Source organism: Phaseolus vulgaris, chromosome 7 (genome assembly GCF_000499845.2).
Source record: "Phaseolus vulgaris cultivar G19833 chromosome 7, P. vulgaris v2.0, whole genome shotgun sequence".
In the NCBI taxonomy this organism is placed as follows: Eukaryota; Viridiplantae; Streptophyta; class Magnoliopsida; order Fabales; family Fabaceae; genus Phaseolus; species Phaseolus vulgaris.
The window spans coordinates 29,858,664-29,881,027 of record NC_023753.2 but is presented as its reverse complement, the minus strand read 5'-3'; the positions used below and the strand labels follow the sequence as shown (position 1 = coordinate 29,881,027).

General features: G+C 32.3%; 2 protein-coding genes across 2 annotated transcripts; one reads left to right on the top strand and one right to left on the bottom strand.

The window, feature by feature from the left end:
* Positions 1–674: 674 nt before the first annotated feature.
* LOC137829805 (fructokinase-1) lies at positions 675–6,998 on the top strand. The gene is made up of 5 exons (XM_068636727.1): positions 675–1,392; positions 3,028–3,296; positions 3,408–3,699; positions 5,640–5,792; positions 6,242–6,998. Exons 1-5 carry the CDS (start codon positions 1,078–1,080, stop codon positions 6,623–6,625), a joined length of 1,413 nt encoding a protein of 470 aa, XP_068492828.1. The 5' UTR covers positions 675–1,077; the 3' UTR covers positions 6,626–6,998.
* Positions 6,999–11,306: 4,308 nt separating this feature from the next.
* LOC137829804 (flowering locus K homology domain-like) lies at positions 11,307–19,472 on the bottom strand. The gene is made up of 7 exons (XM_068636726.1): positions 19,320–19,472; positions 18,290–18,804; positions 15,967–16,216; positions 15,527–15,675; positions 12,544–12,843; positions 12,247–12,441; positions 11,307–11,675 (listed from the first exon to the last, which is right to left on the bottom strand). The coding sequence occupies exons 2-7, from the start codon at positions 18,794–18,796 to the stop codon at positions 11,490–11,492; spliced, it is 1,587 nt and encodes a 528-aa protein (XP_068492827.1). The 5' UTR covers positions 18,797–18,804; positions 19,320–19,472; the 3' UTR covers positions 11,307–11,489.
* Positions 19,473–22,364: the final 2,892 nt, after the last annotated feature.

Here is a 22,364-nt window from a genome sequence, read left to right as displayed (position 1 = left end):
CTATTATCACCCCAGATAATATTTTCACTCATTTTGGTTTATAAATTGCATAAATAAATGTTTATTCCTAAGTTTAATATAAACAAATATTTTTAAACTTTTTAATATATAAAATTTATTTTTTATTTACAATGAACAAAATAATTTGCTGTGTGATATCAGTTTTAGTTGAACTATATATTGCACATGATTGTCTACAAAATCAATACATTTAAAATATTTAAATATGTTTTTCCCTGCAGTTTACGAAGTGATGATGTAAGATACTATCGTTAACTAACTGTTAACAACTTTCCAACATTTTCAGCGGAGTTTCTTATGTGGCAAATACAATTCTTCAAGAAGACGGAGGAGCAAGGAGGTTTCTTATGTGGCAAATACAATTCTTCAAGAAGACGGAGGAGCAAGGAGGTTTTAGATCCTCACACTCACGCTCCCAACCGCGAAGCGGCTGAAAGCGCTCTTCCATGAAATTCCATTGGTCGTCTTAACAAGAATGTACGAAACAAAATTATTAAAAATAATTCAAAGAGGAAAAATCATATTTAATCATGTAAATTATATATACTAAAAATAATTTAAAAAGTGAGCTTCGTATTCTAAATAATATATTCTAATTTATATTATAAAAATAGGTTTTAATTTTCTGACTCTTATTTATCATTTGAATACTTTTCCAATAATTCTAAGCTTCAACTCTATCAACTCTACCTTTATTTTCGATATAATTGGTTACCACTTGAAAAAAAATGAATAATAAGAGGATGGAATAAATAAAAATAGAGTAAATTTTGTAGACACTTTCCAGAATTAATACTTAATAAAAATGTATAAGATAATAATATGATAAATGTTTTAAAATAGTTAAAAATTAGTGTGAGAAAAGCAGAATGAGAGAGAAGTTGAGTATATAAGCAAGAAGAAATATTGGTGGGGTGGAGAAAAGTGAGATTCCATTTCATTGCATTAGGTTTCTGTTATCTAAACAATCTATGCTTTGTTTTGTCTGTTGTTGAATCCGAAGTTTGTTAGAGCGCAGTGTGAGTATTGTTGGTTGGGTGGCTGAAACGTGGGTGAATGCCTTTCTCAGTGACTCCCGAAACCCTCGCTTCCCCAATCTCCCATGGACCTTCCTCTTTCCTCTCCATTTCCAAACCTCCATGCTTCACCCTTCGCCCTATCAATCGCGCATTCGCCTGCAAAAGCCTCGAAATCGCCGTGCCCAGCCTCTCCCTCCATTCCAACGTTCCACCAAATTCCAAACACGTCGATGTCGCCACTCTCAGCAACCTCTGCGTGGACATCGTCCTCAATGTCCCGCAGCTTCCCCCTCCCTCGCCCGTTCAGCGCAAGGCCTTCATGGACAGTTTGGCCCAGTCTCCCCCTGACAAGGTTCTCTCTCTCTCGCTATTCCGTTTCTTTATTTAGGGTTTGGGAAAAGCCTAAGTTCGGCTCCGTGCTGTCATGGTTTGTTGATTTTGATTTAAACCCAGTTTGTGGGGTGTGGAATATCCTCCTGCAACCAGTTCAGTTCTGGGAATGGAACTGTACAAGTTTAGTTGTCGTTAGGTTTGATGGTCTTATTTTCTGCTACTATTGTTAGTTCGCATTCTCCACTCATACGGTTGCCAACTCCTTATCGTAATTTTGGTTTTCAATCTTCTATACCCTTCTGACAACATTGCGCTTTGGCTTTTGTCTGGAAGAGCTAGTTTAGACTTGTCTTGTGGTGTAAGTACTTGCTTAAGGAATTCCTTAAGCGTATTTTCTGGGGTTTGATTCGTGAATGGAGAAGACTTTGGTGGAGATTAAAATCCACTTCTTTAAAAAATAATTAGTCTCTTAATATTGGCTGGGGATATTCTTTTAGCGAACAAATGAAAGTATTTGTGTGAAAGTCTGTTTGGATAACTTTTCCATATAACACTTATGGCATAAGAAAATAAGCAAGAAAATGAATGAGGTTTCTCTATAAATAAACTAATATGTGAATTACAAGTTAGTTTATGTATAAGCTAATTTTCTTATTTTAGCTTATAGAGAAACTTTTTTTTTAATCAGCAATTAGTAAATAAATATAAAAGAAACATAAAGGAGTGTTCCAACCCTTATGCATAGAAGAATCCGAACAACTATTTTAAGCACCCTAAAAGCAAACCTCTCAAACCGCACGAAGATCAAAGTTTGCTTTTTAACCAATCCCACGACTGTACTTGAACCAGAGAGAAGATTTCACTTGCATCCATATTTGCTTGATTAAACACTATCTCATTCCTATGTTTCCAAATGCACCAGATGATGGAAACCACACACCTTTCCACAACTTATTTGTTAAACCAAATACTTGGAATTGTTTAAAGTGTTCCTTCAAAGCAAAATGATTTGCAGAACTGACCCCGATCCTATAGAAACTTATTTCATTTTTTCTTCTTATTTTCTTATCCTATAACTGTTTTTAGTGAAATTTATAGAAACATTTAAGTGTTTTGGAGAATTTTTAGATTAACATTTTATATGTTTATATAAGTAGTTTTCAGCTTATTTCAAGAACTTATGAAAATAGTTTGGAGAATTGTTTAAAGTGTTCCTTCAAAGCAAAATGATTTGCAGAACTGACCCCGATCCTATAGAAACTTATTTCATTTTTTCTTCTTATTTTCTTATCCTATAACTGTTTTTAGTGAAATTTATAGAAACATTTAAGTGTTTTGGAGAATTTTTAGATTAACATTTTATATGTTTATATAAGTAGTTTTCAGCTTATTTCAAGAACTTATGAAAATAGTTTACAACTTATATGAAATAATTTAGCACTTATTTCCTATTCAATTATAGAAACAGCTTATACATCAGTACTTACATGATAAATACTTATTCAATACACATTTAATTGAGTTACAGATCCTTAATAATGGAAATTTCAGTTTTCATTCCTACAATTTCCTTCCCTTTTTGAGCTGTTCATTTTTGTACTTATTTTCTGCAAATGATTGTATTTCCTTATTTCACCTATGGCTTTTGGTGTAGAAATATTGGGAAGCAGGTGGGAACTGCAATATGGCTATAGCAGCTGCAAGGCTAGGACTCAACTGCATATCTATTGGTCATGTGGGTAATGAAATCTATGGGAAGTTTCTGTCAGACGTGCTTCATGATGAGGGCATTGGTTTGGTTGGGATACTTACTAATGAAAATAGTAACAATATCATCGACAGCTCTAGTAGTGGCAGTGCTTCTTATGATACTCTTCTATGTTGGGTTCTTGTTGATCCTCTGCAAAGACATGGGTTTTGCAGGTAAAAGTCATCTGTCCTCTAATCTGTGTTGCAGATATTGGGGTGGGTATGATTTGTTTTCATATTTTTTTTTGTTTACAATGACCTAACCATGCATGGTTTCTCTATTAGTCGGGCTGATTTTAGCAAGGAGCCTGCATTTCATTGGATGAGTAAATTGTCCAGTGAAGTTAAAATAGCTATTGAAAATTCAAAGGTCTTGTTCTGTAATGGTTATGGCTTTGACGAGCTCTCTCCTGGTGCGATACTCTCAGCAATGGAATATGCTGTTGAAGTTGGAACATCAATCTTCTTTGATCCTGGACCACGTGGAAAGGAACTCTCCACTGGGAGCCCTGATGAACAAAGAGCTCTTAACCAGTTACTGAGAATGAGTGACGTTCTTCTTCTGACCTCTGATGAGGTTTCTTTTAAATCTCACCTCATATTGCATTTATCCTTGATAGTTATGATTGCCTATAGTTTCTGCTTCTAGGTTAAGCTGTACTATTTCTGATATGATATGATATGATGCCATGTAGTTGCTCTTTTCTTTGCTTTATAATCTATCAAATTTGCCTTCTGTGTGCGTATATGTATGTATGTATTTATTTCATTGTTCTATATATCACTGTTTTGCACTTTGCATTTAGATGTGGGCAGCAAGTACTCCATGTTTATCTGTCTCCGTTTCTCAGTTTCTTGTTTTCGTATTAAGGACTTCATAAAAATATTCTGTGTTTTTTAGCACCTTTGGAACCTTATGCAGTGTTTCCACCATCCTCAATATGGACATATTTTGTCCAACCCTTTTTGTATGCTGTATATATTTCTGCTTGCATATTTATGGACTCTTTCACCTTAACAAAGAGTATTTTGTCCACAAAACTGTATCTATCTAGAACCTTTAAAAGTGTTGTTTAGTTTTGTAACTTTCAGTTTGCTTCATTTGTTCTTTCAACCTTGGTAGCAAAAATCATAGGAAGCATTTGGAAGTATGAAGAGAAGCATAATCTTTAATTAAAAGTAATCCTGAAAATTCATTTTCTTCTGTCAGTCGATTGTTCAGATTTCAGACTCTTTTGGACCGTGTTTATCATCTGTATTTCTCAGAATAAAATTGAGCCTATTGCATAATGATTAACATCTTTTTACAGTCCAAACCATACCTACTGATCAATGATAACACATCTTTCCTGCTTGTCCACCAGACCCTCCACCATCCTCTGTTGCCACTCCCTTTTTCCCTACTGTACACCTTGGTTTTGTTAAGGTGCCTTTCACATTATTATTTAGTGGCTTTGTTTCACTCGAACCACATTTAGAATTCAATGTGTTTGATAAGTTAGGCTTGATGTACAAGCTCAAACTGTTTTTTCCTTTGTTTCTGATTCAGTGATTGTCAACTATTTACATGCTAACTTTTCCTATCTCTACAAATTTATTCTACTTTCTTTGATGGATGAAGACTCAACACCAGCAGCTTCTGGACCAATCTATTGACAACCACAGACTTTAAGGATAGCCCATTAAACAGATAAGAAAAGTATTGGTTCAGGTTGAGAAAAGTAAACCATGCAGCCCTAACTACCCTTTGTTTTGTTTGCATACATATTGCAACACGCACTGCCCTCCTCAGTCACATGGGTACCTTGTTCTTACAGCTTTCCATGGAATTTGTTTTTTCTCCAATTTTTTTAAGTTTAATTACTTACATAAACCTTATAATAGTAAAAACTTTACCTTTTCGTTCCTATAGATAAAAACATCCCATTTTAGTCCTACATATATCATTTTTTTTATTTCTTTTAGTCCCTACACATCTTTTTTAGTCTTTTTAATCACTACGGTAAGAACTAAAAGGGATTAAAATGGCATGTGTAGGGACTAAAAGGTAAAGATTGTGTTCTTATGAGGACCAAATGAGTAAATTATACACACATACACACACATAAGGATGACTCTAAACCTTCATCCCAGCTTAGTTCTCATCTGCACTTCTGTTTTCTTATAAATCTCTCTGCCTCCAGAATCTTTATCTACCATAGAAAGGCAACGCAGATGGCAGATTGCTTAATTTTTCCATTAGGTGGTATCTAAGTTTATTTTTTAAGCATGGATGACAGTTCTGCAGATTGTTCACAATCTATGTTTCCAAATTGCGTTAGGTCTGCCATTTCAAAGTCTCATTTTAGTAAACTTTGAATTTGTGGTGCCCTGTCCTGACTCCAAAAAGTCTCGTTTCTATCTTTGTTAATCAGAACGTGATGCAAATTAAATTTGCTTTTGTTTCTGCTATTTGTAGGCAGTTTAGCCAACTATCTAATTTATTGACATCTTTGATTTTGTTGTTTTGCATGACAGGCTGAGTCATTAGCGGGCATAGAAGATCCAATATTGGCAGGCCAGGAGTTTCTCAAAAGAGGGATCCGCACAAAATGGGTGATTGTAAAAATGGGTTCTAAGGGTTCAATTCTAATAACGGCATCAAATATAGCTTGTGCACCTGGATTCAAGGCATTAGCTTCTCATTCTAATCTTCTTCATTGCCTCTTAAATTCTTGCAAATTTTGAACATATTTTTTTTCCACTTTATACTGCCATTCTGCTTAGTAGTGCTATGACCCACTTTGGTATTCATAGTTTCATAGGTATTATCAGCTTAAAGGTGCAATCTTGTTAACAACAAATTAATCAAAAGGTTTAAAACTAAGGCTATAACCACATTTTATGAATATTGTTTGTGGTTTCTTCAACTGGAAGATTTTTTTCCCTTGATGAGTCAAACGTGCGTTTCTAATGTCCTAACATTGAAGGAATCATGTATATGTTGTTATTTCTTCTTTGATTGTTCAAAAATGCTTGTCTCGTAATAGTATTTAATAAACTGTGTCTGACAACTTTTTTTTTCTTTGACAACCTTTAACTTTTTGTTTTAACTAATTTGAATTCTAAACTTTTATCAGGTGAATGTTATTGATACTGTTGGGTGTGGAGACAGCTTTGTAGCTGCTATTGCCTATGGTTTTATACATAACATGCCACTGGTTAATACATTGGCAATTGCAAATGCAGTGGGTGCTGCAACAGCCATGGGCTGTGGTGCTGGTAGGAATGTAGCAAAACTGGAGAAGGTAGTAGAGATATTAAGATCATCAAACCTCAGCGAAGATGATGAATTTTGGTTTGACATACTTGAAAAGAATGTGGTATCTCAGGAAATAACATATCTGTCAAATGTTATGAACGGAAACAGAAACCATCTCAACCTTGTCTCATTTGACAATGTTGCCTCTGAACTCTTGCCCAGGCTTGAACTTCCATCAACAGTGGGGAATGTGTCAACTTGATAGATTGTGGAAAAATGGTTGCAACCACTCTGATATCCATTCATGTGAAAGAACTCTTCTGATTCTCTGGTTCTCTTCATTCTGTAAAAGTTAAGGCTTAAACATTTAGATAATAGAGTTACATAAATTACTTTGAGCAAATACATGAAAGGTAGCTAGCTTCTCATCAAGCATTTTAAGGGATTTTGGGCATTTCAGTCTCTACAGTATTCCTTTGATTTTGATTTCAAAGGTATTTTTACTCCACGAACCAGTGAAGCAGAGCTGTTATCCCGAGATCCCAATTTTTTGCTTCATTTTTGCGTGAATGCTTTTCAAACAGTGATATATGTAATAGTCTCCTTATTTACATAGTTGATTTTTGACACGAAAAGGTTGTTGGTTTGCACTTCAAGATATTACTTTGCAATATCTTGTTTACATTTCTCCCTTTAGAATTTTTTCCCTCCAAATTTAGTAGATTCAAGTACGTGACATGTTTTATGTTTATGACCAGCCAAAACAATGGTATTTTGCACGCTGTAGTGTGTTTTACCTAAATAGAAGACCAGACCATCGACACCTCTCTCCATTGGACTCTGGCCATATTGATTCATATGTACTACAAGATTTTCAGTTTAATAAACAAAATGGCATCGGAATGGTTATAGGTGCATTCATTTGAGATTTGGAGAAGGGAGATATTGTGGTAATTAAGTATTTGTACTAAATGATTTTATTTATCTACTTTAAACTAATTTGTCTTTTCTCTCCCTTCTACGAAGACAAAATGGTTTGTCTTTTATCTTTAGATTTAAATAACACTTTGGCTCTTCACTAATTTGTGAATTGTCTGTGGTTTAAACTAATAAGTCTATTCTTTTATAATTTTAATTTTATTCCTGTCATTGTCACTTATTGACATCCTTTAAGTGATCAATTATGTGTTAAGAGACCACAATAGTGGTTGAATAGTGACACATGAATTTTTTTTAAGAGAAGTGATTGATCAATATGATGAAAATAATGTCATTTTTCTTTAATTATACTTTGTAGCTTTGTTTCTTTTAATCATTCTCATCCAACAATGAAATCTAATGAGCATGGAAATCGATATGTAAACGTTTTTTTTTTCTCGATTCTTCATTTTTTTAAGTTTCACCGTCAAAATAAAAAAAAAAAAGTATCCAGGCATTTTATTGTCTACTCGGATATAATTATCATTATCTAGTACATTCACCATGTTAATATGTTTGAAGAATGTAATCATATATTGTTTCTAGTAGTCAAACTTTTTACCTTTAAAGAAAGGTGATATGTTGATGACTTGACATTTAATATTAAGTTGTTTAGTTGGATTCTTCATCTAATCCTAATTTTTTACCATTGAAAAAATGATGTTTTTAAGAATGTTCACCGAGTATTAGGCGCAAGGATTTGAACAAGCCTTTTGAAAAATAAGAGTTGTTAACATTTTCTCCCAAGGTTCTTGTCAAGGAGAATGCTACAGAGAAAAAAGGAATAAAGGATAATGATATTATAAATATGACTAAAGAGGTCAAATGTAAATTTACAAAAGAGAGTTCAGTGAAGCTCCAAAAGCACTAGATATGGTGAATAAGATGCAAGCAGAATCAAAGGTTGAACTAGTTGATGTTGAAACTAGCATCTTATAAGGTTATGATGAAGGTTGTAAGAAAGTGACGCGTCAAATCGCCTTCTTTAACCCCAAGATCAACATGAGTCTCCTTCATTTTAATAAAAATGTAATTTTAAAATAACATGTTGATGAGTTGTCTTTGTATAAATGTATGAACAATTATGTTTTGAATATTTCTATGTGTGAACTTGATCGGGTAAATTCCCAAGTAGATATAGAAACCATAATTGACTAAATATAGTAAAACACCTTTTAATAAAAAAAACATTTCATCTTACTATATAATATTTAACAATCTATCTGGAATAATTTATCTGACTCAATAACTAAGTATTTTAGTCATAAAATTGTCGTTTAACAACTTGTTAACTTCTTCTAATGCTTACTAATGTTTCTCTCTAAACTTTTTTTTATCGAGCTTCGGTGATATAGGAAATAGAAGCTACTCATGATCATTATGATTTATCTCTTACATCAATCATTTGAGAGTTGTTTGGTGTGTTCAATCGTGTGCTTCTAAGTGTTGACTTCATCTCAAACGTGTAATGGCATTTTTCACAATTTAGTGACATTCTTTGTGTCGTGAATTTTAAATTTTGTCAATAGTTTTTTACGTGGGATGGTTATTGTCTGTCACAAACTATTTGTCACATGAGCTATGCAACTAGATGTGATGTTGTTAGAGATCAGCCTAATGTTGATGCACAAGATCTAGGTATTTTTGGCTAGTCGAATTCAAATATTCTCATCATTTTCTATTACATAATTATCATCATATTCTATATTATTTTACTATTCTTTTGGAGTAGGTGCCTCATATGTGTTTTAAGATTGATTACTATTGTTGAATTATTCATCTTCTTCTTGGATAAAAAAAAATGGAATTATAACTTCTTATGAGTAGTAGAGAGTGGTAAGACGAGTTGTCAAAAGAATTCCTTATTTAATTGTGAATATGAAAATGAGCTTTAATAGTGATCTATGAATACTCAATAAAAATCAAATTCACTAGATTTAGCAAGAATATTGAACAATAATATAAAAATAATTAATATTTTTTTTAACTAATATATATTTATAAGTCTTTGGATTTTTATTAATTAAGTTAAATAAAATAAGTTATTTATTGTTTATTGATTACACCTTTTATATATCGCTTAATTAATCAGGTGAGTATATAAGGATAAGATGCAATTTAATATTATAATAATCAGTTTTTCTCTATAAAAATGTTAAGGAGTAATTAGACAAAAACTTCAGTTTAACATAATCAATCAATAAACAATCTTAATAAAATAATGTTAATATTTCAAAATGTTGGACATATAAACTCAACTTTTTTTTTTTCTCAAGTTAATTCGAATTTTTTTTTCAAGTGCAAACATGTGACACTTATATTTTTTTAAGTTTAATTACTTTTTGGTCCTATATTTAAGGTTGTATTTAATTTACTATAATGATTTTTGAAAAAATGAATTTTGTCTAAATTTTTTTAAAGAATATGAAATTTGATCTCATCTGTTAAATTTTCACAAACGACATTAACTGTTGATGATTTGGTACGCACAATGTCACTGGTATGCAAACATAGACTATGCAGTTAAGACACATTGTATGTCCATGTAAGCACCCACGTTTAGGGTTTTATTTTCTTCGCAGCTATGGTGGTGGAATGGGATGGATATGTGGCAATAGTAGCAGTTGCAATTTTAGAATTTTATCTTCTTCCCATTTCACATTCACATCTCAAATCAACCATGGAACTCTTCTTCAATTTAACCCTTTTGTGCAAGTAAGCTTGTTGGGTATTTTTTGAAAAGGGTTGTGTTTTCAAATGGTCAGTGTCAATTCCTTTGATTTGTTGGGTTTAATTACCTTTGAGTTGCTGATAAAAAAAAATTACCTTTAACTGCATAGTCTAGCATAGATTTGCTCCAAATCTACCACTTTGACAATATCTAGCAATTAAACACTTCATGAGAAATCATTAGGTTCACATATGGTCTCAAAAGCTTGATGTGCGACATCAAATCTTGCATATTTAATATAAATGTCTATATTAGATTTTTAATTGCGTTGTTGATTTTGCCCAACAAACGGATTATGGTGTTCCATTTGTTACCGAAACGAGAATGTGATCGTGAGAGCAAGATAGTTAAGGTTGGGAGATAGAAAGAAGAGAAAATGGATTTAGGGTTGAGATTGAAGACGAGACTTTAACGTGGAGACATATATGCATAATAGTACCATTCACATTTGACACATCATTGACAGTTAAACATTTTTGGGGAAAATTTAATAAAAGAAGTCAAATTTCATATTTTTTTAAAAAAAAGTAAGACTAAATTGATTTTTTTAAAATTAATATAATAAATTAAAATCCTAAATGTAGAAAAAATATTTTTTTTAGTTGTTCTTGTACTTCTACTTTCGTTGTGTAGTCCTAATAAAAGTATAACGATATTGTGTAATGATAACTAGAAAAAAAAATTTAAGGTTGAAATTTGACTTTTATAAGGATTTAAATAGAATAAAAAATCACATTTTCTAGAGACTTACCAAAATTTAAAAATCTTCTAAGCACTGTATTCTTAAAAGGACAGATAACACTTAGCACATGAAACCTTTATATGTAACAGCCTCATGGCATCTCCAATATACAACACGGATGCCACTTCGCACAGGTGTGTAACTCCAGGTAACACATCAGCATTTAAATATCATAATATAGTTTTAAAACTAAATTTATTTACAGATAATAAGCAATGAACTAAAAGTAAACAAAATTACCCAAATTTAGAAATTTTAAAGCTACTAAACTTTCTTCAACCTAAGCTGTACTATTTTATACTCTATTTTCTTTTTTTACTTCACATTAAGACTTCTATATAATGATATCCACTAGAAATTGAAAACCAATTTAACTTTTTAAAATAAAAATTAAATAAAAATCTAGCTTTGTATCAAAATTTGCTATTTTATAAATACGGCATGATGATAAAAACATTGATATGAAAAGATTTAGATAAAGATCAAAACGGGGAAACAAAAAAGGCTACTTCATAAAGGATTAAAAAGCAAGTTAAGGCCATAAAAAGAACTAGCACATTATCATATCATCCTCTAAATCCTATCAGTCATTATACGAACTGTAATACAGCGAGAATATATGCCTGCAATGTTTACAAATCGTATGGCTCCTCATCTAAATTAAATGTAATGTTCTCAATAGCCATAATTGGTGCCATAAACGGGTCCATAATCTGCGGAAGGTACATGGCCTGCATGGCCAGCAGCGCCTGAGGGCGGAGATGCGTAGACAGGAGCATTGGTAGGATAGGAATTGTAACCTTGGTTCATTGATCCCCCCATATGATCCTGAGTTGCACTAGCAGCTTCAGCCATGAAATTCTGCATCGGACACATCAAGACAATTCAGAATAAATCAACCATAGTGATGACAACAACAAACACGCTCGTAACAACAATGTTTAAAATAATTGTCACTTCATTCTGCACCTTTCTTCTTGAGATGAACAATCTGTTCTATCCCATGCAACATTAACAGTATTTAAGCCTAGCTTCAACCGTTGTCATTCAAACCTCATGACAAAAATACTAGAAATAAAAAAATACGTGTACGTCAACTGCATTCCCTCTGCTTATGCGACGCTTACTTTTTTATATCATTCACTTCTAATTATATGTAAAAGAATGAATATTGAAAAGACATATTATTTGTATTTGAAACTAATATACCAACACGAATTAACTAGTTTGGAAGCTAGTAATGCATTCAAGAAAAGACATACTACACATAGATTCAACTATTGCCAATTCCAATTGACAAGAAAAAACCCAGCTAGTAACGCATTCAAGAAAAGGCATACTACACATAGATTCAACTATTGCCAATTCCAATTGACAAGAAAAACCCAGCTAGTCAATCAAACAATGACGAAAACCCTTTAAAACAAAATACCTGCACTAGCTGTTGGGCAGCCTGTATTTGTGAAGCAGTGCCACTTATCTCAACAGTCATCTCTCCTGGCACACCCCTGGTCTCCTGAATGGTAATACTTGCTCCACTGGCACGACGGATGTAGCTGATGTTTGTCCCTGATGCTCCAATAACAGCATCTGCATAGGACAGAGGAATTTGCATGTGCTGCGTGACCTACATAGTTCAAAAGAAATCACATTAAGCCACAAAAAATAAACAAAATCTTTTAAATCAATTGTTCCTCTCTGCAAAAGTCAAGCTAGGCAAAAAGGATACCTTAGTCACAACAGAATGTTGCGGTTGCCCACTGGATGAATGAATTCCGATGGAAGCATCTCTTCCATAGGCAGGTGCAGGACCCTGATGAAGGTGCTTGTCCATGGGAGGCAGGTCAGCCGGAGGGTAGTAATTATCATAGTTATGTGAAGGGGGCATATACTGAGGATTGGGTGGGAAAGCAGGTCCACCACCACTACCAGGTCCGGGAGCTGGAAAACCTTGAGGAGGGCCCCAAGGTTGGTGTGGTGGTGGGCCATGTGGCACATTCTGGTTTGCTCGAACATCTGGCCTTTGCATCTAAAGTTTCGAAGGAAGAAAAAAAATAATTATCCATAAAATGAATGGTAATAGAATTGATCCATAAACGTCAAAAAATAAATAAGCTCAAAGTTCACTTCAATCCAAGCATGTGAAAATAAAGTGATGACACTTGGAAAACATTGAAACCCCTTCTCAAACTACACAAGCAATGAATGATAAAAAAACAGGAAATACAACACATATACAATTTATAGGAAACCTAGCTAACCAATGATGTTAAAATCACGATTAAAATCGCAAACTCGCATGATTCAACAAGAGGGAGTCAAGCTGACGCGCCACAGGCACAGATTGGAGCAAGTATGTAGTGTTGCTCACTTAATCCTCCTCATCTTTTGATGGTGGGGTTTGAAGGCCCATTATTGCTTTTAAAAAAAACCTACCCAACCTAGAATAAGGCCCAATACTACTTGCTTACATTCTATTTGCTAGGGTTGCATCGCAAATCAGAAGCCATGAGCCACACAATACATGCAAAGCTTCACGAGTCACAATCATCGTTCATCACCTTCGTAGTCATCACCGCTTGCCGCCCTCGCTTCTTCTGTTATTGTTCTTGCTTCTTTTTTAATGCTTTGTTCCTTTTGTTGTTGAGCTTGCCGCTGCTCAACTTTTTATAGATTTTGAAGGGAAAAAATGGCATCAAATAGTTTAGGTGACGCTACTAAAAAAGGAAGTGGAATTGGACCAAAGATTGATCTTGTATGGAGTCATTATGTTTTAATTGATGGGGAAGCAAGAAATGTGAAATGTAAATATTGTGAGAAAGTATTAATAGGTGGGATTTATCAATTGAAGCATCGTTTGGCAGGGACTTCAAAGAGGATGTCGAATCATGTCTGGCAGTTCCTAAAGATGTTGAAAATTTAATGTTGGATGTGATTTTTGTGTTGTAGCAAAATTTGATTGAAGAAATCAATATCTAGATAAGGCTTATGGGAGAGTAGTATTTGTGTTTCAAAAAATCTAGAAAAAGACTAAGTCAAGAAGAGGGTGAGGAGTCATCAAGTATTTTCAATAAAAGAGGCACTCAAACTACTACCCATGCCCTTTTAAAGAAAAGTGAGAGGGAGGATGCATGTCAAGAAGTTTCTCTATTTTTCTAAAACAACGCTAGCAAAGAGTGAAGAGTTCAAGAGGATGCTTGGGTTCATGGCGCCAAATTTAAACCACCATCATACCATGAAATTAGGGTGAAATATTTGAAGCAAGATGTTGAAAAGACCAATGTGATTTTGGGAGAACATAAACTATTTTTGAAGTAAAATGGATGCACAATAATGACAAATGAATAGACTGGTAGGAGAACTGTACCTAATTATTTGGTAAATAGTCCAAAGTGGAGGTCTATTGATGCTTCTAACATATGCAAGACAGCTGAAAAAAAATTCAGGATGATGGATGTTGTTGTTGAGGAGGTTAGAGAAGAGAATCTCATCCAAATTGTAGTTGATAATGCAACAAACTACAAGGCAGGTATTGTTAATGCAAAAGAGACAAGTTATATTGGACAATTTGTGCAACCCATTGCATTGATTTAATGTTGAAACTAAAGGTGATGTGCATGCACAAAACCAATCATGGGATATATTTATGAAGAAATGGATATTGCTAAAGAGAAGACACAAATGGATTTAGTAAGAGGTAATAATAATAACTTTTTATTTTACTTAGCTCCAGCCCCCTTTGGGGAATCATTGATCAAATGCATAGGCCATTGCATGATGCCGGCTATTACTTTAATCCCAAGTTACACAATGATGTTGAGTTTAAACCTGATTATGGGGTGAAATGTGGAATGTATGATTGTTTGGATAGGTTGTTGGGAGATATTGATGATTAATGGTCAAGGCGAGAGTATGGATTCTTTTGGTAGTTCGAGCATGCACTCAACACTAAAACTCCATCAAAATTCGAAATTACAAAGATTTGCAATTATAGTATTGAGTTTGACTTGTAGCTCATGCGGTTGTGAGCATAATTGGAGTGTTTTTGAGAGGGTAAGAATTTAAATTTATGAAGTTGATTTATAACTATTTTTGAGAGGCTAGTATTATGTGTTAATCAGTTTTATAAAATTATATTTAGGTGCATAACAAGAAAAGAAATCTTTTACAACAAGAGACCATGAATGATGTGGTGTTTGTGAAGGCCTAATTCAAGATTGAAGACAAGGATGCTAGGAAAACAAAAGACTATAACATTGATGATCTTGCTTCTGATGATGATGATGATGAAGGGCAGTGGAGGATAAGAAAGCAAATTCAAGTTTAGATGCTTTAGATGAAGACATCTTAGTTGAAGTTGGAGAAGATGAAGATGCTAGTAGAGGTGGTGTTGCTGCACCTATGGATAATTTGGAGGTTCCTCCAATTGCCGAAAATGATGAAGGTCATAGAGATGACATTAATGAAGATGAAGATCATGTGGAGGAGGGCAATGATTATCCTACATTTAATATGACTAACCAATCACAAAACCATCAACTATAACCCAAGCTTGAAAACAACATTCTGTATATAGCTTAGAGTATTCAAATCAGACTTGATGACTTGTCATGACATTATTACACTCACGAGATAAATTCTCTATATACATTTTAATTTCGCCATTGGCACCTTTCAATTTTGAATAAATAACTGAAAGTAAATGAACTCACCTGTGTTTCAAATACACCAACTATGCTGCGGTCAACCAAGAATTTACGTAGATGAACTGCAACATGTTCAACAGCCTTGTGAACCCCTGAAGATTCTCCTTGTATTTCAACAACACTATCGTCTCGCAGAGCAAAAACTGGGAGGTGTTCTGTTGTATATAATATATCATTCAGGTACCGCAAAAGCTAACTTGTGCTTTTCAAATATATATTTACTAAATATTAGCTCATTACTTGACAACACAACCAACTTTTCAAATACATAATCAGAACATCAGAACAAAACTATAGTACACCACTGAGGGTAGATCTAGTGGTACTAATAACACATGTAGCATCAAAGACTCACTACAACTTGGGAAAATATTGAAAAGGGAAATGTGTTCATTGACAAACAAAAGCAACATTTCCTAATAAATTTACAGAGCTTGAAGGCGCACCTGAACCAAGAACACGTATATTGCAACCTGTGGAATCTTGAAAGGATTTTATAGTGGCTCCCTGCTTCCCGATCAAGCTCCCTGCTTGAGTATCTGCCACTAGAAGTCTTGTAACAACGGTGCGTGCTCCACCTGATGCACCATCAGCAGGTTGAGGCTCTACATTGACAACCTGTTTATGAACCCTTAACAAACCATCCACAGCGGGCGGTATGGTGCGATCTGGCTCTTCTTTTGCAGAAACCATTACCTTTTAAAAGCATAAAAAGAGAATTGAGAAAGAAACACAACATAAGTAGCTAAATTTCAAATTTTAAAGCAAGCTAATTTTATATACTTGACCCAAGGCTGATTCATCACCATGTTGCAAAAACCATATCACTATTGCATCACTAGCAAAAACAAAAACAAATCTTTTCTAGCTTTTAACCTTATTTTCATTCCAACAATCAATGTGTCTTTGGCAACAAATTAATAGCTCTCTTAAACTAAATTTTCTTTAACATTATTTTTATTCCTTAGGAAGAATGCATCATCCCTTAATCCAAAAATGAATATAAATACTTTATTTAATAATTGTAAATCTTGAGAGGAATTTGATAATTATATGAAGTAATTAAATGTACCAAGATATATTTCAGTTTTATTAATTAGATATATTCAGATTTACAATTTTTTCCATATAGTTTCAGATCTACACATTAGATATATTTCAAATTTCATAAGCTTATTTAATTCTTATTTTAGTAACTTAAGAGTGTTCCGAGGAAAGTGTTTCAGGGAGTGTGGCAAGACACCAACCGACCAAGTTCTGAAGTTACCAGGAAGTGAACGCTTCTTTCCACCAAAATCTGCACAGACTATTTGATTCTTAAGTCAAAAACAACGTTTCAGCAGTTGTAAATGCTCATTGTTGTTTCCTGCAACTTGAACTTTGGCTCTTCAATTTGAAGCCACTTTAATCATTCATATTAGCTGACAACCTGCACACACCCATTTGGTCATCGTGACAAAAGACATCTCTTTTTATATATTAATTTGTTGATTATTTATTACTTCTTGGGTTCAACTAGATTATTTTTATTTTATGCTTCTACTCCCTTAATAATTTTTTGTTTTATTTTGAATAATATTCATGTGTTATCATGAATGAAACATTATGTTTCATCTCAAATTTATTATGTAACTTTGTTTTATCAAATATATGTTTTCTACATCAAGGTACTAATCAGATACTAAAAAATATAGGACTAAGCATGATGTATGTTTGATTTATCAAATAGATGTTCCCTTTATTATGTTTTCATGACTTTGATTCATAATGATCGAGCAAAGAATCCATAGGTACCAACAGCAGCACTATAACACTGCAGCAGAGCATCACAGCAGCTGGTGGCCACAAGAAACTCATAGTACAGCATTTTTGCATCGAAAAATAGCAGCCAGATTGCATATGATAGCCGGATTCACCCTTTTTTGCACAATCAACCCCTTTTCCAGCCAAGCCCATTCATTTTCTTGCAAAGTTCATCTCCAATCTCTGTTTTGCAATTCAAAAAACACTTAACTGCTGCAACTTAACTACGACATATATTAACATTTTGCACAATCAACCCCTTTTCCTGCCAAGCCCATTCAATTTCTTGCCAAGTTCACCTCCAATCTCTGTTTTGCAATTCAAAAAACACTTAACAGCTGCAACTTAGCTAAGACATATATGACTACCACTGTTTATTTGTATAGTGTGTTATTCATAGTTCATCAAATTCCACTGTCTTTCTTGTCATGACCCTCTGTTTTTCTATAAATTCCATCATCTTCCTAATTTTCTTTTAATTTCGTGTAATTTCATTTCTCACAATGTTATAGCTCAAATTAATGGTCAATGTGCGTTAGACTATAACTTTTTGCTTAAGAATTAATAATATATTATTACTTTAGATAATACTTTACGTTTAAGCATTTCTATGTATTTTATACTATAAATTATGCATTAGTTATCTTGAATCTATAATTCAGCAAAGTAACCAATCCCCTACCCACTATAGGAACTTTGAGGTAGGTCATGTAAGGCCACAGCTTGGTATTCTTAACTATGCATATACATATTCAATAAGAGAATGGATCAATGAAGGAAAAGGAAGATCATAAGAGCCTAACTGTGAGTAGGGTGGTGCAGGACAAGCACAAAAATAAATTCATTCAAATAATTCTAATAAGCCTATAGATAGATAGGAAAAATGCATAATGTGCTTGAAACAGTTAATATCCAACATTATCAATCACTGCATGGACGACAAGAAACTGAAAAATATATACTCACAGCTCTTTCTGCAGTTCCAGGGGGACCATCAAGAATTTTTATACGAGCCTTACTCTCTTCAGTAATTTTCCTAATAAACTCGCCTTTACGACCAATAATACTGCCAACCTTTTGGACAGGAACCAACATCCTGAAAACATTCTCCCCAGGCCACCCTGGCCATTTTTTTACTTCACCTCCTTTCAACTCCTCCTGAGATCCCTGTTTTTCCTCAGAGTCAAAATTCTCAGTCGTGTCTCCTTCACCATGTTGTTCCTCAGCATGTTCTTGCAGAGGAAAATCAGGGTTTTCAGGCAAACCTTCTCCATCATTCTCATCAAAATTGTTTTCAGGAACATCAGCATCCTCGGCCAAATTGGCCTCGTCATGTTCATCGGGCTGCAGTTGCGGAAACCCTGAGTCATCAATCACATTTCCTCCATCGTGTTCCTCAGAATGATTTTGCGGAAACTCAGGGTTCTCAGGCACATAGCCAGCATCTTGTCCATCATAAACTTCTCCAGACATCCCAGCAACTAGGAAACCAAACACAGGAAACAACAACTCATCAGTATCCTTTTCAACAGAACACAAAAATCAAATTAATTAAATAACACAAATTAAAGAGGGGATAAAGAATTCAACAATTGTCCCATCTACATACACACTCATTAAGAAGAGGACTAGTTAACAATATGAATCACCGTTCGAAATCTACAAAACCCAAAAATCAAACTCCGCAACTTCCAATGCCCTAAAATAAAACCCTGCACCAGTTGAATAAAGAAATCCCAAACCGACACAAAAATATCAAATCCACGTTCAACCATTCAAGAAAAGAGTGCAGAAGAACTTAACCGAACAAGACGAAGAGCACAAGCTCAGATGCGAAAACAAAGAAAGAGAATGCAATTATTCAACTCTAACGAACAGTGAAAACGCTAGAACTCGCATTTGAATATTCTTTGCGAACGAAAAAACAAATTGAAAAGTGAAAACAAAGGATAATGCGGAAACCCTAACGCGAGCAGAAGAGAGTTAGAGAACTTACTGTGATTCTCGAAGCTTCGGAGAACGGAGAGAAAAGAAGAACGGTGGCGTTTTGGATGTGAGGAGAACGTTGCAGTGCAGAATTTAGGTTTTCGTAAAGGATGAGAGAGGGAGACACCTCCACATTTTATTTTATTTGCTTTCCACGCCTTTAACCTACTCCTCTTCACAACTTTGGCGGTTCTTTTATTTTTTATTTTTTATTATTATTGATTTTTGAATATTGAATTTTTAAAAAACAATACGACTAAATTAAAAGTGTGAATAAATAATATGCTTTAAACCCTTATTTATTTAAGTAATTGTTGATAAGAAAATAAAAATTAATACTCTAATGCATGCATGATTTATACATGTATTACTTTATCTTCTAAAATAAGTCCTTCACTTTAGAAAACACAATTCCACACTTTCAAAACCAATTTTTAATTTAGTGGTTGAAATAACTGAAAATTATCTAAAATTTATAAGAGTTTAACTATTTGAACTTTAAACCATTACTCACTCTTTTAAATGAAACGACACAAATTATTTAAGCAGTTATAAGTTTATTGAAAATCGAACTAAATACTCTTTTTAAGTATAAAAAAATTAGGAAATAATATAGAGGTCATTATATATATATATATAAGTAAAATCTTGTCTATGGATGGAAATAGAAAATGTGAGATCAAGTTTTGGTATATATACATATATTAGTTTTAATTAAAAATAATTGTGTATAACCCTTTTTAACTATCACACAACATGTTTGTAAGAAAATATTTTAAAATATTATATTGTAATAAGATTTTAAATAAAATATAAAATTATCTTTCAATAATTTATTTGTCTTTGAAAAAAAGGTTATTTTTCATATTTTTAAATAACAAAATTACACCCCTTCCTTTTCTTCCACACCCACTCTCAAAAATTTAAAAGTGCAAAGAATTATTGAAAATCTATTAAGTTTTAAAGTAATTGCATTTCAAATTTTAATTTTATAAGTTTTCAATAAATTGCTAATTATACATTTTATTTTTAAATTTATGAAGAGAGAGTGTTGGGTAGGAAATTTAGGAATAAAAGTAGCAATAGAATGAACTTGTTTTAATAATATTTCAAGATTGTTATCTTTTGTATCTCTGCATCTTTTAATTAATATTTTGATTCAAAGTTGAAATGACATCCAACTCTACTATTATTTAATTTTTAAATTTTTTTCTATAAATCTTAACTAATATTATTTAATTCTTAAAATTCTTCTTAACTAAAATACCAAAAAAAGATATAGTGTTATTTATTATTTTTTTCTTCTAAATTTTAATTAATATTATTTACTTGTTAAAATTATCTGATTTTAAGTACCACAACAAAATATTTTTTATTTTTTTATAAGATGCTAAGTTTTTTAATGAATCACTCCATTAATAAGTTCTATAACAAACTCTTATATTTTATTTTAATAAGAGATAATGGTACATAGTCTCTTACCTCCATTCGAGTAGATAAGACGAAGATGATTAATAATTAATAAACTTTATCTATAATTGACTTTAGACAAGTTATCTTCTATATTAATAGGAGATCATATTTTTTAGTAGAGGATATTATTGGATAAGTTTTTATGGATGTTGAAGTTAAGTAGTTTCTTTAAAAACTATTTGGTATTTTTTTTAATAGAGATTGAAGTTTTTATAATCTCTTAATTTTAATTAAAAAGTTAAAATTTTGTATTATAAATTATAAAATCTAAAATATAAATTTCAAGTTTTAAATCGCTCATTTGATAGTATACCTCACAATTTAAAACACATTGATTAGAAGATCAATAATATTATCATAAATTATATAATTCAAAACATCAACCAATCTAAAAATACTTTTGAACAATCACAAAAACACAAAACCAAGAAAAAAGATTAACAAACTTATGAAATGTAATGATGTGCAATGGATTTATGCAAAGAAAAAAAGGTACATTAAAATTTATATATCAAGTGGTACTTTGTCTTTTAACACACCTTAGAGGTGAAAAAAAAAAGAAACTATAATTTCTTTCAGATTTATATATTATTGGGTTTTAGTTACTAAACATTAATGTTTTAGGCATTTACTATTTACACCTCAATTTATTAAATAGACCAATTTCTAATTAATATACAAAATTTAACTACCTTTTTCTTTTGTTTCTTTTTATTTCAAATAATCCGTGTCTCGTTAAACCCATTCCATATTATTAGTTTCAAATCTCTCTTTTAATATGCAAGTGATGTGTAACATTTTTAGTTAATCATTTAATATTTTTTTCATCGAATATTACTTGTTTATCATGTCATCTAAATCTTTATTATATATTTTGTTATCTAATACAACATAAATACTAATCATTTTCATACTATACTATGAATTTTGTCAATTTTTTATTGAGCATAATATAATATAATATGGGTACAATAAAATAAATATCCATTGTATCTAAATTGATTCGGCATCTAATAGCTTTATGCTAAACTAATATTAGAGGAGGTAGTAAGAGAACTTTGAAAATTACTCTTCTACTTACGCTAATTATTATTTTTATTTATCTATCAATTATCATATGTTAATATATTTGGATTAAATGTATTATTTTTTTTGATTAATTATGAATGTTGTTTGGTGTTATTTTTTATTTGATGCTGGTAACTTCAATTTGTTTGTTAATGTTTGAATCACATAGATAAATCCATAATTCTTGATTTCAAATACTAAAGAAAACATAGGAATTGATCTTTACAATTAGTTTTGATTAAATTGGCCTCGATTAAATTTCTAAGAATATATTTTAATATATTGATTTGTTTTATTTGTAATAACTGATTTATGAAAGGAGTTCATGATCACAAATTTAAATTATAAGGAAAGATTGAAAAGTGATTCCTGTTATTAAAATCCCTCAATATATATGTCAAAATACTATAAATACATTTTAGTATGTCGATTGTTTAACACAAAAAGATTTATGAAATATTTGAGAAATTATTGTTGATAAATATTATTATATTTTATAAATAAGAACTTGTTA

What these genes read in the sequence shown, in the direction of transcription:
- LOC137829805 (XM_068636727.1), top strand. Translation starts at nt 1,078, where the DNA reads ATGCCTTTCTCAGTGACTCCCGAAACCCTCGCTTCCCCAATCTCCCAT. An exon ending in CAAAGACATGGGTTTTGCAG is followed by an intron (nt 3,297 to 3,407) that starts GTAAAAGTCATC and finishes TTTCTCTATTAG; the next exon opens with TCGGGCTGATTTTAGCAAGG. An exon ending in CTTGTGCACCTGGATTCAAG is followed by an intron (nt 5,793 to 6,241) that starts GCATTAGCTTCT and finishes AACTTTTATCAG; the next exon opens with GTGAATGTTATTGATACTGT.
- LOC137829804 (XM_068636726.1), bottom strand. Translation starts at nt 18,796, where the DNA reads ATGTCTGGAGAAGTTTATGATGGACAAGATGCTGGCTATGTGCCTGAG. An exon ending in TATACGTGTTCTTGGTTCAG is followed by an intron (nt 15,676 to 15,966) that starts GTGCGCCTTCAA and finishes TATATACAACAG; the next exon opens with AACACCTCCCAGTTTTTGCT. An exon ending in AACATTCTGTTGTGACTAAG is followed by an intron (nt 12,442 to 12,543) that starts GTATCCTTTTTG and finishes TGAACTATGTAG; the next exon opens with GTCACGCAGCACATGCAAAT.